Genomic DNA, 16,967 nt, shown 5'->3' on the forward strand with positions numbered 1-16,967 from the left:
ATAAGAAAGAAATAAAAAAATAGTATGAGAGAGAGAGAATGCGAGATATGAAGATTATATATACTATATATATATATATATATATATATATATATATATATATATATATATATATAGTTTTGATCAAAGAATTGAAGAGCTGACAGCGGGCGTTATCGATGTCACTAATAATGAGAGATTTAATGGTAGTTGTTTTACCCAATACTCAAAAATGTGACCTTACAGGGTAAAAAGAAATATTGGGTGCCATCTGTTCTCACCCTCTTCTCCCCTCACTGTCCAACTGTCCTGTGACACACAGACTGGATGTGCATGGAGGAAACCAGAAGAGTCTGCTCCACAAAGCTCATCATCTGTTCCACTGCTACCTGCGATCAGGGTAGACAGACACGTAACACAAGACAGAAGAATCCTAAAACAAATGTATTAACATGTAACTCACACGTTACGCCTTGCCTATTTTTATACTGTTCAAACAGTATAAATACTGTAATACGGAGAATTTTTTTGCATTGTAAACCCTCCCATAATGAGCTATGTATGCATACCTAATAAATTATAATATTCATCAAATATACCATCCTGATTCTGCAACCTTAGACACTGCAGACACATGGATGGCTGTAGGTGTCAAATACAGCTGCATCATAAACAAAAATATTACTAAATATTATCCAATCTACACAACTGCTAATCATAAACTTTGAAAGCTTAGTCCTTACCAGTATGCTGAATGTTCTTCTTCAGGGAGTCATTTTGTTCCTGGGAATTTAACATCATTTGCATGAGATTTAGTTTCTTAAGAAATCTCAGACAAGTCACACTATAAAACAAAAACAAACAATGGTTCAAAGGTTTTGAGTGGCACTGACTGGAACGATACCAATGAGTAAAATGACTAAGATTATTTTGGTCACTAGCCAGTGTTTTTCTATATTTGTTTTTATTTTTTTTACCCCTATTCATTCTCCCTTCTATACCAGGGGGGGCAATTAAGAATTATCATTTTAAAATAAACAACTGTTTTAAAAGTCTTCATCATGTTATCTTTTAACATTTAGCCAACACTGAACTGATGCAAATATAGATGCAAATGTCATCTTACTTTTCAAGATTATCAGAAAGCAAGAGAGCACACTGAATTATTAAACTGATGTTAACAATGTCTGTATAGGTTCTCAGTCATCCAGGTCATGGTAGGTCTCTGGAGCGTTGAAAAAAGGGATTGGACTTGAAAACTCACACCTTACTTTCTTCAGGTGACCCTCTATAGGTCACTTGATAGAGTGTGGTCAATAGTCACGCTAAAACCACACCAAACCACTGATTGGGATGCTTTTTTCACACCTCGTGCATGTGGAATTATGCACATGAAAAACAGAGCGTCAATTGAACTCCTCCAGGGGACAACCCCCATTGCAAGTGTAAATACCTGGGAAGTCTCACCATTTGGTTTTGGAACTGAAGAAGCCGTTCAGATTGAGAGGTGAAACACCCTTCAATAAACTTAAAGAAGTCCAGTCGCCTTTCAGGATACAAGTTGATTTTTTTATAGAAGGGATCTTCTCTGTGGTCCGCTTCTTTACCGCCTGCCTGGCAACCTCTACGGTCAACATCCTATGTCCAAGATAATCTGCTGTCCCTCAAAAACCTCTGTACATGTCCAAACCATCTCATCCTTGCCTCTCTTAACTTTGCACTATTTTCATAGTCACCTACATTTAAGTACCTATTCTCACCCTCCACCACTCCTGCTTTGGTTCTCTCTGTGCCTCTGAACGCTCCACTCCCCTCCCCTCTTCCTTTTCGGCCAACAGTAGCACAGTTTCCACAGCACCCTGCTGGCCAACAGCAGGTGGTTGTTGTTAACCCCATCCAGTATGGAAACCTTATTGATAATCCACGTTTGATTTGGCACCGAATTTTTACATGGAATGCCCCCACCCACCCACCCACCCACCCCCCCACGGCCCCGCCCCTTCAAGGCTTAGGATCGGCAACTGCAACTCCACTGTAGAAAAAGAATTTGAAAAACCCATCTAATCCCCGAGTAGTGCACCTGTGAAGCCTCTTGGTGCTAAGCTCCTCAGCATCTGATCCTACTGCTTCCTCCAGGTCCTCCACATCCATCAAAAAGTCTTTGTATGACCCGTTGTTTTCTCTGTGGCTGGAATCCACACACAATTTCTGCTTCACACCATCCATCTACCCCACCAGAAATTAGAGGTCAACGATTCAGGCAGCAGGAACTTTGAGTACAATTAAGTTGCATGATATTACAAGTAATATGAGCTAAAGTTGAGCTTTGTAGTGGATTATGATATGGCAGTTTACAGAAAACAATCACAATCGGCTTACTGAATAACCACTTTATATACTCTGTGGTTGCTGCAAGAATTTTTTTCTTTGTCCGTATAAACTGAACAGCTGGTCAGATGTAAGTTGTAATTTTTCTACTTCTTAAGTAATCAGTCCATCAGTCACAAAGAAACCTGCTACTAGCAAAGATCAAAAACATTTAGTTATAGCAAAACTGTGTAAAAAGAGTTATAATTAAAGCATCAAAATTATGTACTTTCCGCTTTAAAAATGGAGATGATTTCAATGCGATGTCTAGACCGTTTTAAAGGTGGAATAAGTTTTATGTCAGACCCAAAAAATGAAGGCTGGCTACAGGTAATAAAAGGTTTCAGCAAGGGGCAGGTTGCCTCTCTAAGCTTTATGAGATTAGCTAGGCTTATTGCTTAAGATAAATCACTCTCACCTGGGCGAGTAAATGAATAACTCACTTGAGCAGACTGCTGACTACGCCAAGAGAACTCAAGCGGGAGTCAGCTAATGCTAATGTAGCTAGACGGTGGTCATATTTGCTAGCTGATGAGGCAACTTTCGTTTAAGTCCACCAGCTGAGCAAGGGGACTGTTACTAATAATAGCACTTAAGCAATGGGCTTTCTATTACGCCCAAAACAAGGGTTTTGTTTTTGTTTTGTTTTTTTTGAATCTAAAACAAATAAAAACTGATAAAGCTGTGTGGGTTGAGGACAAACTCAAACACATCGATTGACGTCTGTCTTCCTTTCGTTGGCTTCCACGCTACTGTGGCAGTAAACAGTTGGCCAAAAGCTATCGTTCATTTAAGAAAACGTCCGATATTTGTCACGTATCACGAAGCAAAACAACTCATACGAAACTCCCCAAACTCTGGCCAGCTCTGTCGCATACACCCTGGGTTTAAACTCACGGCCTTTGTTGTCGGTCACGGAGTTCTGCTCTGCCGTGTGGAGCCGAGGCTGCTGACTCACGTTTAGCCTCCTCCCCTCTCTGCCTCGCTGCTGTGCTGAATCACGTTAAGCTCGAGTGAGACTTTATGATTTTATAGATGACCGGTTATTATGCCAGACTGCAGATGGCTGAGCAGATGCACGTCAGCCTGCAGTTTGGTGGCATGTTTTTCAAATCGTTGTGTTAAGTGATTTCAAATAGTCGCGTATTTTTAAGATGTCATTTTTAAGCAGGTCTACATATAACGAGTAGGTACCGTTTTTAGCCAAAACTATGTAGAAAGCCCTGTCTTACATGCCTTCACTTCAGTTAAGGGGGAATATATTATTAATAATAATAATAATAGTAATAAGTCTATTCATTTGAAGCACCCCACCACCACCACCACGTTGAGGCTGGGAGCTTGTTCAGCCCTGTGAAACCCTGAAATGACTCATGATGTGGCTCTACATAAATAAAGTTGAACTGAACTATACTGGATGATGGTGTGATTCCAGTTTTGTTCCAGCAGTTTGAGGAATTCTCCTTTTTCGTTCATCATGAAGACCTCTGACCTTAACTCCATCCAGCAGCTTATTTGGAAAACGAAAATGAAGACTTAGGAGCCACATTGTTGATTGCCTTTAAGATTTCTAGGTATTGTTCTAGGGGGATACAATAGGATGCCACTGCACCCTAGGTTTCATTTTTTAATTATTTTTTTTTTAATTTGATCAATGTCATAAAAACATACCAGTACTATGAACTGGGGAAAAGTTATGTGTGTTTGATATAGATAAAAGCAGCCACAGACATACATAAAATACTGTGATACTCTTTTAGTGCATAACAGATTACTTTTTGGAGATTACAATCACTTCTAGAGGCTGTTTACAACAACATATTAATGCCTCTTGCATCAGAATAACTGATCACATCTGCACATAATGTTCACGTGTCCACATACTTTTAGCTGCATGTCACAGTCACACATTCAAAGCTTTCTTTCATTTTACAGTAGTTACAAATAACTCATTGGCTTATTGTTTTTTTTTTATGTGAAGATGGCATCCCAATAATTTATATCCCATAATCATTTTTATTTATTTTATTTTTTTCATGTACAAAATCAGCAGCATCTGCTCTTATTTCTCAATAATACTGCTCGACTTTGTCACTGAATATTGGCAGACTTGTGCAATGTGACAGAAGTTGCTGTTGTTTCTGATTAAATGTACAACTTTCAATCATGTGATTGTTTTTCTGCATTAGTCACTGTTTCCACACTTCCTCCCTCACAGCTTCACAAACTCACACTGTCATGCTTAGCGTCAGCCCCTCCCCATCTGGTTCTACTTTGGAATCTGAAGTTGCAGCATCATGTTTAGCGCTCGGCCCTCCTCCTGGTTTTCCAGGACCTCCCTCCAGCAGTCCCTGCCTAAGCACTTTTCCATGCTGTTCTCAAAGTTGCTGCATCATGTTAACTTAGCCTCCTCCTACCATTGTCGCTGAAGTTGCCCTGTCATGTTTAGCTGAGGTCCCTTGTTTCAATGGAGTTGGCGGTGGGAGGAGACAGAAGTGAATCATATAAAAGAGAAGAGTGAAGGCACCCAGAGCACACAACTGCGCTGGATATCCAGAGAGAAACTAGGGACACACATCAAACTTCATTCTTACTGGTGAGTCAAACACAATATCATACCTTGAATTTGAATCCACAGTGTTGCTACCAAACTGAAACAGGATTTTTTTTTTTTTTTGCTCTCTTAAAGTATGTTTCTGACAGCTTCACTTCTTTTCAGGACCACAATGGAAACCGAGAAGAAGACTCAGACAGCGGCAGCGCAGCAGATGACTGACAGGTTAGACTGAGCTGCTGTGATTTTTATCATAAATTTAAATCTTCTCTTGTAGCTCATGCACATTTTTCAGTAACATCTAAGGATTGCCTTAGTCTTCATTTTTGCATCAGTTCTGCAGCATCCAAAAGACATGTCTGCAGTAGCAGCATGTGTTTGGGAAGTTTATGATCTACATAAAGATCTTCAAGCACAATCTGTTTGCATAATGAAACTGTAGTTTGGATGCACATATTTTACCTACATGTTTATTTAATGACTACTGCGCTTAGTCTTGTGTCACAGCCTTTACTCCTTACTCTTAATACATTAAATGTTGGGTTTTCTGTTCTGATTGTGATTAATTCTTTCTCAGGGATTTGTCTGAACAATAAAAAAGTGACTAAGGAGAGTCACGTTAGAGCAGAAAATACAGAACTGATGCTGAGCTTCCAAAGGGGAAAGGTCACACTTCCACAATATAAGGTAATACTAAAAAGTACAGCACAATTGTTCAAATAGTCTTACTTTTTTGGGGGGGAATACCAGGGTTTCATGGTTCTGTGTCTCTTCCTCTTCAGCTCCTCCTGTGCTCGCTGTATGAGATCTACCAGGCTTTGGAGGAAGCCCTGGACAGAAACTCCAACCACCCTAACGTTGCACCTATTTACTTTCCTGCTGAACTTGCCAGGCTGAGGTCCATCGAGAAAGACCTGGAATACTTCTATGGTCAGGACTGGAGAGAGAAGATTGTTGTTCCTGCAGCCACTAAAAGATACTGCCACAGACTCAGACAGGTACATTTCATTTAATCATACCTATTTTACATACATGTTCATTTCTCTGTCTATTGACAGCTCTTCAAAACTGTTTTACCATTTTTAGATTGGCAAAGAAAACCCTGAATTCCTGCTTGCCCACGCTTACACTCGGTACCTGGGTGACCTGTCTGGAGGACAGGTTCTTGGTCGCATTGCCCAGAAGTCCATGGGTCTGAAAAATGGTGATGGTTTGTCCTTCTTTGCCTTCCCCGGTGTGTCCAGCCCCAACTTGTTCAAACAGCTCTATCGCAGCCGAATGAACAGCGTGGAGCTGACAGAGGAAGAGAGGAACGGCGTGCTGGAGGAGGCTGTCAGGGCCTTTGAGTTCAACATACAGGTAAGGAGGTGTGATGACCTTGGAATGACAGACCATAAAACAGAAATGCCCCTTGGAGGGCAGCTGAACTTTATTTTTGAACTGTGATATTTTGCTACATCAGCTGATAGGTGCTCTGCTGTTTGTTTTACAGGTCTTTGAAGATCTACAGAAGATGCTGAATGTCAGTGACAACAAGCTGCAGAGCTCTTTGACACAGTCCAAGCCAGTAAAGGCTAACACACTCCATGTCCCAGGAACCAGTGTCTACACTTCCTCGCTGCTTAGGATGGTCCTGGGACTGTTTGTGGCTCTGGCTACTGTCAGTGTGGGAATCTATGCTTTATAGAAAGATACTCAAGAAATACTGTGTAAAATTCTTGTTGAATAGGTTTTAAGTCTTTATTGTGATACTGTAAGCCTAGCAAAAAAAAAAAAATCCCACCTGATCATAACTCTGTAAGATTTCAAACATGTACAGGTCACAAAGTACTGTGTAACATTTGTGTAATTTATCCATAGGAACACTCACACATACATGCAATAAGTGTAATAGATTTTAGAGTTGTTACACTGATATGCAGTGTGATTTATAATGTGCAATATGTGTGCTTTAAATACTGTGAATATATATATATATGAACTTTTTAAATAAAATCTTCTGTTGAAAGAAAATACTCTCTCGTGTGAAATATTTCTCCCTTAGTACAGTGATCATGTAGTTCATTTTAGTAATTAGCATAACTCTGCTGATGTTGAGGGTCCAGCTGGTGGACATGTCCACTAATGTTCTGGCACCCGACGACATGCCTGCTGTTCATTTGGCTCTTAGTCATAGAAGAGTTTGGATGCAGGGAGCAAGTCCATTTTTTTATGATTTAAACACTAAATAAACTCACTTGCTGGCAAAGCACCTACAGCACGCGTAAGTGTTTTTGCCTCCATCAGACGAACATCTGCTTAACAAATGTTACAAGCTAAAAAAAAAAAAAAAAAGAAAATCATATTTCCATGTCCCTCACCGCAAAGTGATATATCTAAAGTGTTATTTAAAACAGAAGTAATTTGGCCTGATAATAATGAAACAAACATCTTGAGTAAAAGACATACACAGTACTGTGCAAAAGTCTTGAGCCACTCCCCAATTTTTTGGGTTTTGTTTGTTAAACCAGCAAACACAAACTGGACAAGAGAAGAAATGGCAGGCCAAAAAAAAAAAAAAATATTTATTTTCAATGAATCTCGTTAGAATTGTACAAACTCTTTTTGTTTTATATAGTGTATTTGTACCTATGTTTTCATGTTTCCCATTTTCCTAAAATAAAAAGAAACGAGGGGTGGTTCAAGTTTAATTATGAGCTGTGACAATGACACAGTAGTAAAAGTGTGGACTGCCCATTCACTTCAAGGTTGAAGTGTCAGTCTTTACAGCTTGAGCACTCAGTGTTATAGTTGCACACATTCTATTCTCAGTGGGCTTAACTGTTATCAGTACAAATCAGTCAGTCATCGGCACTCAATTAAACACAGAAGACTACAGTGTAATCACATGCAATGGTGTTGGAGATAAACCCACAATCTGTAACTTGTGGATTCTAAATGTATGTCAAATATTTTAAGGTCAGTTTAGTCTTCTTTCTTAAGAATACAAGCAGGAGTGGTAAAACACAGCTACCAAACCTATCATCCTCTCCAGTTAAAAGTTGCGCATAAACAAAACATCACACTTGTGTAAGATTTGGTATCCACTTTTATTGTGGTTTCATGGATTTCCTAAAACCCGTGCACTTGAAGCACAAGTTACAAATTAAAAGACAGAATGACTGTTGATTGTTAACGGCAGCCAGATCACATTTCTGGCTTCATCCTAGACCTGTTCCACTGTGACACAAATCACTACATTGCTGGTATCTGCCTCCTCCTAGAGGACAACTAAAGAAAAACAAAATGTCAGAAATGATTGTACTTCACAGGAAATTGGCTTACATCGACCTTAAAAAGGCACAGTATGTGCACAGTAAATCACAAATTTCCTCTTACAGTCATATTGTCCAAATCTTTAAAAGCTGAAATCATGCTTTACATTAAAGATACATTCCTTTCTACTGCTGTAGACTCTGTTGCTGCCATTTCACTGCTTTGTGCATTACACAGTCATAACAGACCGTACACGTCCAACACCAAAAGCATAAAATCATCTTCTGTTACCAGACTTAGAAGCTTTGGAAATGCATACGTGCTCATTTAGAAGGCCTTCGACACACAATCCAAAAGCTTCAAACTAGAAAAGGAGAGGTAACTACATTTGACAACTGATGAGATTAGTTCACAAGGTTACCTTGACATGATGATCTCTACCCAACATCTCCTCAAAATGCACATATACACACAGAGAGAGAAAAACACCGTTATCGAAATCTACAAGCTACACAGTCTCGGGTGACAGACATCTTATCTCAAGGTGCTTTAAGGGTGATTGCACAGTATATTGTGTCTTTGTTACTGACTTTAAAGGACACACTAAGGGCTTATTTATTTTTGTTTTAACATAACAGAGAGCACAAACCCAAGGCAAAGCGAAAGCAACAGAAACATTCACATATAAAAGCAGCTAAAATAAAACTGAAGTAATCTTCAAAATATGCTCAAAAGCTTGAAATAACACAATTTTATCTCGTGGAGCTCCAGATGTGAAACAGCACGCCTTCATTCAGGAAAATATCATCGAAGCTTTATGTATACTGACGACTGCTTGTCAGTAGAGAGCGTTGTGTTTCTGCGACATTCAAGACCACAAGTTCACTTGGTAGTTACTTCACTTCATGTGTTCACTGGAAATTCTGACAATAATTCCCACCTGACCAGGACAAATTTGCATTTCCTCCATTAACATAACATATTGCACATCAAACATCTTAAAAGGGGATGCAAATTACACTGACTGAAAAATCATAACTATTAGTCATATGAAAGTGAAATTACTTTGCAGTAATATTTTGCTACTTGTACAGCTTTTTCGTTTGCTTTATTTGGCACGTCTTCCTTCTGCCAAAGCAGGCTTTCCAACTCAGACTAGGCGCATTTCAGACCTAAACAATGTGCCATAAGACACAGTTGTTTACTTGTGTGTATGATCAAGCACCCAACAAACATCTGCATAACGCCACATCACCTCATCTACCTGTTGGAACAGCTATGACAGTTTAGGCTAAAAAAAGGTGCAGTTACTTTTAGGCAGAAGCAGCCACCGGGGGCCGCTCAGTTGGTTTCATAAGTGGACAGCAGGGCTGCATCTACTGGCTCCATGCAGGATGGGCAGGTGAAGGAACGCATCAGCCATGGGTCGATGCAGTCCACGTGGTAGATGTGAAGGCAGGGCAAGAACCGGATGGGGTCACCATATTCAAAATCCATCATGCAGATCACACATCTGGAGAAGAAATAAACTGATTTAAAAACACCTGTAGACTTTGATAAAGCAATGTCTCAAATCAATCAAATTTCCACAGTCTCTGTAATCAAAAAAAAAATGGCACCGCTACAATTACATTCAGAGCTATAATTATACCATGCAGGGTGTTGTGGGCAATAATTCAAAGCGTTATTTTTTTGGGTAGTGTAATTATTCAAAGATTCCCAAATAAAACTGTTCGCAATCGCATTTCACAATGTAATCATGAACGTACAAACAATTATGAATGAAGAATCAAAACAAGCAATGTTAAAATTAAAAACAAGAAATAAAAACAAGAATATGATGAGTTTTGTGCTTGACAGTGCCACCACTTAAAGCTCACTCTTTCACTTTCTTCTCAGAGGGGTCAGAGCCAGGGTCAAAGATGCCTTTGGGAAGATGCTGGATGAGTCCTATGCGCTGCGCGATGCGAACTTGCTCCTCCTCAGTCAGCTGACTGGCCAGACGGCTCTCACCCGGGGTGGGGTGGTACACTGGCACAGGCTGAGTGCGCTCCTGAAAGAAATGAAACGGAGACAACTTGTATCATATTTGTAAGAGTGGTTTTACATTTCCAGAGCATCCAAACATCTGAGGCCATGTGAAGATTTCTTTTTTTGTTATTCCTTTCCCTGTTTTCATATTTCTAAATCTTCAGCCTCTCATGTGATGTTTAAATTTAAAATCTGAAATTAAAATATGAGATTTTACATACACACTCACCAGTCACTTTATTAGGTACACCTGTTCAACTACTCAACGCAAATATCTAATCAACCAATTACAGCTTTGAATGTGGTATGGTAGCTGGTGCCAGATAGGCTGATCTGAGTATTTCAGAAACTGCCAATCTGCTGGGATTTTCACACACAACCATCTCTAGGGTTTATAGAGAATGGCCTAAAAAAGAGAAAATATCCAGTGAGTGGCAGTTCTTTAGGTGAAAATGCCTTGTTTATGTCAGAGATTGGAGAAAAATGCCCAAACCGCTTAGAATTAATAAAGAGGTATCAGTAACTCAAGTATCAGCAACTTTGTGATGCCATCATGTCAACATGTACCAAAATGTTTGCAGCACCTTGTTGAATCTATGCTACAAATGATTAAGGTCGTTTTAAAGACAGAAGGAGGCAAGCTACAATAAGGTATTTATTTTCTTAAAGTGTACTTAGAATATTTGTCAAATTTATGAGTATCTTAATGGTCCAGTGTTTGATCAAAACTAGAAGAACAGCCAAATTGCAATCAGTTATAAATAATACAAACGCGCTGATGTTTTTTGATAGATATAAGTGTTGTGATATTATAAATGATGCTTATACCCTGTACAATGTGTTATCCTGTCTTTATATCTAAAATAAATTATAGAAGATCCAAGTAGGCGCATTAAAATCACTAAGGTGACATGCTCTGGAGTCCCCGGGTTGTATTTCACCTGAGACCCAGGCTGCTCCTGGTAGGGCGGCGGGGGCTCTCCGGGCAGGCTGCCCCCCTCGGAGTCGTTCAGCAGCGACAGGTCATCCGCACCTTGTGAAAACAGACAGTTCCCCATTGAACTGAGACCACCATGAGAGTGTCACTACTTTCCACGGCTGACAGACTCGGCGCTCTGGCTAAGGAGTTCTGGCTGACCGTTAGCTGGCTAGCTGTTAGCTGACAGCTGTCATTCCGCAGGGAGCCTTATGTACGGAAAAGCGTCGCAGCTCGTTTGGACGCGATAAACGCCCCAAACTGAGCGACGCTATGGCTTTAACAACAACCGGTGACACAAATTTTAACTGTATTAGCGAAGAGACTTCTGTGTGTCTAGCCGTACGCCGTGTTTACAAGAAATACGAGCTGGAAATATGTTATCAGGAAGTTTACCAAACACTACACTTCCGGTGAGCGCTTCAAATTAAAATTTGGGAATTTTTAATCTATTGTGACATATTGTAGTTGAAGTTAGGTTACGAAGAGAGGTGACGATCAGTGAACAGCAGTATGGCTTCATGTCGAGAAAGAGCACTACAGATGCGATGTTTGCTTTGAAAGTGTTGATTGAGAAGTATAGAGAAGGTCAGGTCTTTGTGGATCTATGAAAGGGTGCCAAGAGAGGGACTCAGAAAGTCAGGAGTGGCAGAGAAGTATGTGTTTGTGGTGTATTATATGTATGCGAGCAGTGAGGGTGGTGAGGTGTGCTGTAGGAGTGACAAGGTGGCAGGTGAGGTCAGGCAGAAGTCTCTGTGAACTATGATGTTTGCAGATAGTGAGAGTAGGAATCAGGTGGAAAAGAGACTGGAGAGGTGGAGGTATGAGGAGGTATGCACATGTAAAAACCATTTCAGTCTTGCCTCTCTTTGTCGGTCTCACTACCATCTTGATACTTGTCTCCACCCTGCCTGCAATCTGGGTGGAGATAAGAGTTTTTTCTCAAGATTTTTTAAATTATTATTCATATTCATTAAAAGAAATGTATAAATATAATCCAATGTTTCTCACACTAGGCCTCATATTCAACAGTATAAGTGAAACACTGGATAAAAAAAAATTCATCTTGGTGCTCCAGTACCAGTGTGTTGCACTTGCAGTTTGCTTTGCTTCCTGTAATGTCAATGGGATTTAAGTCTGGAAAGTCTAATGATATGTTTCTCCTTTTATAATTATTTGGGTTATTGATGTACAGGAAAATGTGACTGCGGTGGAGAAGATGAGACCACAGAACGTATTTATTGCATTGTCAGAAATACGAGGCTGAGAAAAGACAACTGATCCAAAAACTCAGTAACATGAAAATTAAACTGGACCTTATTGATTTATTTCAAAAGAACTCAAGAAGTGAAAGCTATCAGGCCATATTCCATATTTTAAGACTAATTTTGGTTTGGATTTGAGTTTGTTTGTTTTTCTGGCGTTTTAGTCCACACTCCATACCAGGTGGTGGCGGTAATGCACCATTTCGCTGGAGGAGAGAAGACAGGAGAGAAGAGAGTTGTTGCTCAAGTCGGTCTTGTGCCACGCCTGTGTGTAGTTCCTCTGTTAAAGAACTCTTCAATGGTAAGAGAAGGACAAATCTCTTTTTACACTATTTGACAAGTTAAACTTTTATTGAAGTGTTTATTTTAATCGTACAAAATAAGCGCTGAGTATCAATGAAACAGTCAGCCTGCTGTTACTGTATCTGGATGGATGTGGGTACCGTTTACTTGAGAGATGTGTCCGGGTAAGGGTGTACCCTGCTGTGGTGTAGTCTGCTGCTGGAGATGACTGAACTCCTTCAATTTTACTATTTTATTTTTTAACTTTTTTCGGTTCAAAATAGGCCTTTGAGTAATGTAATCATTGTAGGGTCTTTATCTTACAATATAAAGCGCCTTGAGGCGACTATTGTGATTTGGCGCTATATAAATACAATTGAATTGAACTGAATTGAATGTACGTGAGCAGGGTCCATTCACGCTATGGCCCGACAATCTGCGCCACAGTTCCGTTGTCCCGTTATTGCTGAATAACCGGGACGTCCCTCCATCATGCACACTGTGCGTGGCCTAAACACGTAAAACGAGCTACACACAGGGAGTGGGTTTCTTTCAGCGGTGGCAGATAACGTGCAGGCTGCAGCAGCAGAGAGCGCGCGCGCGCACACACACACACACACACACACACACACACACACACACACACACACACACACACACACACACACACAGAGCCATGCTTCACTGCGCACACCAAGAAACTTTTTCACTTTTCACTCCTCTGCCAGATGCTTTCATATCATCTGGCATATATAATGTATTTATTTATTTGATTTGCTACATTTAGTGAGCCATTTTATTTTATTTTTTTTGCTTTGTTGAATTTGTTGATCTGTTTATTGTGTTATATTTAATTTTTTATAGAGCGTTTTATTGCATTTTGTTTAGATTTTTAGTTATTGAGCTCCTTTATTTTATCTAACTTTTTCTGATTGTTTTGTGCCATATTGCACTATCTTCCTCTATTTTGGATACATGGAGTTGTTCAACTTTATTTAAGGTGTTATTTTTAATAGGTAATGTTTGTGTAACACAATAATTTTCTTGAATTAAATAGCCTTTCTTATCTTGGCTTATTCTAAAATAGTGACAGTATGCTAAAAAAAGACATGCAACTATAGCAGGGCAGAATACATTTTATATGAATCTAATAATAAGTAACTCTGTTGTAATGCATTAAAGGAGAAACAAGGCAAAAATTGCCTTGAGTGGCAAGAGATTGCTGGATCCCTGTGATCATCGTCCATGGGCACAACCCTGGTCCACAGTTCATTGAGGCAATGACGCTCACTATACTCAACAAGATATTAATATTTGTGGCTGTTTGATAAACAAAATTGTGTTTTATTCTTGAGTAAAGCACGGGTGCAAAATGTTTTTGCATGCAGGAAAAACATCAGACGAGCACAGCAGTAATTAATGTACAAGGACTCCTTGCGGCACACACCTGCATGGCCACTAGATTAGGAAGACGTGCAGGCTAATGTTTATTTTTCCTGACATTTCATGTGCCTTTTATTTTCACCTGAGAACAGCCTCTTGTTGTGCCCACCTCTTCTTGTTCTTCTACCTGGCAAGATGTCTGATAAGCTGGTATGTCCTGCCCTGTGTAGGGTTGCCTCTCATTTTGTCCCAGATGTGTCTGCAACTGCACATTTTAAATGCTACTTATATATATTAAAAAAATCGTTCTGCAGGAGTAGGTTTGGATTTTTATCCCGTTCCGTGTTTGCGATTGACTCAATGCCCGATACTTTTGTTTTCTGACTCCATCCATACAGATTCTTTTACCTACCAAAGCTCAGTAAGGCACAGTGAAGTCTGTTCTTCTCAATAATTTCTCATTTTTGTCACACATACAAATAAAAAAAAAGGTTTACCTTCAATGTAACGCTCCAAAAAATAAAATCCAGCTTCAAGCTTTGCAGTTCATGTCGACTGTTTCAGTTCTCGAAGTTTGCAAATGACAGCCAAGCGAACAATATTTAAAGATGCTTAATTGCCGTTTTGTAAACTGTTCATGTTGCAAACATTCCCTAAACTTTCAGAAATGTATTGATGTCTGTGTCACTAGTGGCCACCGTGGCCCTGAGTGGCAGCAGATACCCATTCATGCTGCAGTGATGGATCACATCATGTTTGTTTATCAAACTTTCTCTCGTGTCGCTCTTCATGTATTTAGGCCTCTGTTCCTCCACCTCCTCCTGCTGCCCCTTTGATCTCTGGAAAACTGCCTCAACCTCAAGTCCATTCTCCACCGCGCCCTCAGCATGCTGCAATACCAATACCTCCTGAAGTTCCTCCAGTTCAGGAGACAGATGGATCATCACCGGCCGTGAACGATCATTCTGAGGTAAATGTCTCCTCCACTGTCTCGGGTTATATTGACATGAGACCCTTCAAAAGGTTTTTATGGTTTGAATCGCTAAACTTCTAGGATGCAGTATCTCCACCCATGCACAATGGGTTCCAGTTTCTACCATTACAGGATGGGACAAGTCATGAACCGTCAGATGGTCCTGAAGAAAAGAAACCCCTCCCAGTTCAGGAGACAGACCCTGCACCACAGGCATTGGGGCAACAGGTAGATTGTCTACATGCGGAAACTTAAAAATTCTTAACAGTTAAAGACTTTTCATTATTAAAAAAGGCTAATTTGTTTCCTTCTTCTTCAGACTTCTGAATCCAGGGTGCCCAGTGAAGCCAACGGTCAGACAGTTGAGAACGGAGAGGAGCACCTTTCCTGAGGAGCTGATACTTGAAGCAGTTGGTGTAATGTAGAGCTCATTATAGAATACAGTAAATGCTCCTCATTGATGCAGTGCCTTTTTAAATTTAGCTAGCTACAAAGCGCTTTACCATGTGTTTCTCATTCAGTCACACAAACACACCACTGCCTTGGTATGTGTAGAGATGGGAGTTCAACTACCAACCCTGCTATTAGGCGACAATCCACTGACCCACTTTTGCCACCCCTGCCAAAGCCCAAATAATTGTAGATAACCTATAAATTCTGAAGTATAAAGACTGAGTGAATGCCAATATTTACTCTTTTTAAAAATTTTTTTCTTTAAAGAAAAGGCCAAATTTTTTCCACTGTACATCTCACAGGCAGGAATCTAATATTGGCTGAAGTAAGGGAAATATTTTGAAAGTTGACCAACACTATAAAATTGGAAAGTCTCTTTGGCTTTAATATGAGTACCAAATCGTGGGTGTTTATCATTATTAATACTAATAATAAATTTAAATTAATTTATTCTCTACAACTAAGCAGATAACAAGTCTTTGGATGGATGAGTCATCTGATAGCTGATGATCTTAGCACTGTAACTCATAAGAAATTCACCATTGCGCCTCACATGGATGCTGTGTGGAGGAAAAGAGCTCATCAGCACATGCACTTTATCATAAGTTTAGGGTTTCATTTTTAATAATCCATCAGTGAAAATGGTTTATACCTGGTTTAATTTAATCAGTCCTCAACTCTAATTCTGTCGCTCGTACGGATGACGTGCTCTCAAACACGCGAGCATGTTGCACTTTTTGTCACAACACTGCAGAAAATTTACCGACATCAATATTCTGCCCGAAATGCACGACACTCTTATTTTAAAACTCTTTTGTCTTGACTACCATCGGTCTTTTAAATATTGTGATTCCTTTTTTTGTTTGTATGAATGTGTGTTTTTTTTTATTGTTTTTCATATTATTTATGTTCTTACTGCTGGCTGGAAAATAAGCATTTGCTGGAGCGTAACCTTTAATAAGCATAACCTTTATGTTTGTTTGTTTTTTTGTTTTTTAAATGCACTGTTGTTTTTAACCCTTTTCAAAGTGTTTTTTATAAATTAAACTTCTGTTGTTTTGAACACTTGTGGTTGTGTTGTTTTTAATGTTTGAAGGAAGACTTGGTAATGTTTGGCGAGAAGGCAACAAAGAGCCTGCAGGCAGCCCCGAGGCTCTGTGAGGTTGTACCATCGTTAACCACAGTGAGTGAAATGCTGATACTCAGGTCTCAGTACTACCAATCTGGCCTTTAGCAAGTATAATGTTTTAAAAGTTCCCCAGCTCATTTCAGACAGGGACCGCTGCATTTATAAAAAAGATGATCCGTATCAGCACCAGATTTCTTTCTTTGCCCATGTTGCACCTCTATATCGAGTTTCATGAAATGAGCTTGATGTTGTTTGCAGACAAATAAACTGATGGTGAACCAGGAACTAGAGATTAAAAAACATGCACATGGTTATAAACA

The 16,967-nt window shown here is 39.7% G+C and overlaps 3 protein-coding genes and 1 long non-coding RNA gene across 7 annotated transcripts; 2 read left to right on the plus strand and 2 right to left on the minus strand.

Annotated features, from left to right (window-relative positions):
- Positions 1-260: 260 nt before the first annotated feature.
- LOC115789245 (uncharacterized) lies at positions 261-3,373 on the minus strand. The gene is made up of 3 exons (XR_004020680.1): positions 3,244-3,373; positions 723-762; positions 261-368 (listed from the first exon to the last, which is right to left on the minus strand). It is a non-coding gene; the product is annotated as an uncharacterized LOC115789245 (long non-coding RNA).
- A 2,084-nt stretch (positions 3,374-5,457) lies between these two features.
- Positions 5,458-6,684, plus strand: LOC115783791 (heme oxygenase-like). Its single transcript, XM_030734795.1, has 4 exons — positions 5,458-5,587; positions 5,683-5,898; positions 5,987-6,259; positions 6,393-6,684. The coding sequence occupies exons 1-4, from the start codon at positions 5,543-5,545 to the stop codon at positions 6,585-6,587; spliced, it is 729 nt and encodes a 242-aa protein (XP_030590655.1). The 5' UTR covers positions 5,458-5,542; the 3' UTR covers positions 6,588-6,684.
- A 1,293-nt stretch (positions 6,685-7,977) lies between these two features.
- rnf11a (ring finger protein 11a) lies at positions 7,978-11,570 on the minus strand. 2 transcript variants are annotated; one of them, XM_030737614.1, is made up of 4 exons: positions 11,128-11,570; positions 10,036-10,208; positions 9,467-9,668; positions 7,978-8,170 (listed from the first exon to the last, which is right to left on the minus strand). In XM_030737614.1, exons 1-3 carry the CDS (start codon positions 11,242-11,244, stop codon positions 9,497-9,499), a joined length of 462 nt encoding a protein of 153 aa, XP_030593474.1. In that variant the 5' UTR covers positions 11,245-11,570; the 3' UTR covers positions 7,978-8,170; positions 9,467-9,496. The 2 variants fall into 2 exon arrangements, with proteins under 2 accessions (XP_030593474.1, XP_030593464.1); XM_030737604.1 differs by having other exon boundaries at positions 7,978-9,668.
- LOC115785749 (pollen-specific leucine-rich repeat extensin-like protein 1) lies at positions 10,766-16,581 on the plus strand. 3 transcript variants are annotated; one of them, XM_030737593.1, is made up of 5 exons: positions 10,766-10,837; positions 12,592-12,728; positions 14,892-15,062; positions 15,198-15,293; positions 15,385-16,581. In XM_030737593.1, exons 2-5 carry the CDS (start codon positions 12,621-12,623, stop codon positions 15,454-15,456), a joined length of 447 nt encoding a protein of 148 aa, XP_030593453.1. In that variant the 5' UTR covers positions 10,766-10,837; positions 12,592-12,620; the 3' UTR covers positions 15,457-16,581. The 3 variants fall into 3 exon arrangements, with proteins under 3 accessions (XP_030593453.1, XP_030593445.1, XP_030593436.1); XM_030737585.1 differs by having other exon boundaries at positions 10,767-10,837; positions 15,183-15,293; XM_030737576.1 differs by lacking the exon at positions 10,766-10,837 and having other exon boundaries at positions 12,606-12,728; positions 15,147-15,293.
- The last annotated feature ends 386 nt before the right edge of the window (positions 16,582-16,967 follow it).

Source organism: Archocentrus centrarchus, chromosome 1 (genome assembly GCF_007364275.1).
Source record: "Archocentrus centrarchus isolate MPI-CPG fArcCen1 chromosome 1, fArcCen1, whole genome shotgun sequence".
Taxonomy (NCBI): domain Eukaryota; kingdom Metazoa; phylum Chordata; class Actinopteri; order Cichliformes; family Cichlidae; genus Archocentrus; species Archocentrus centrarchus.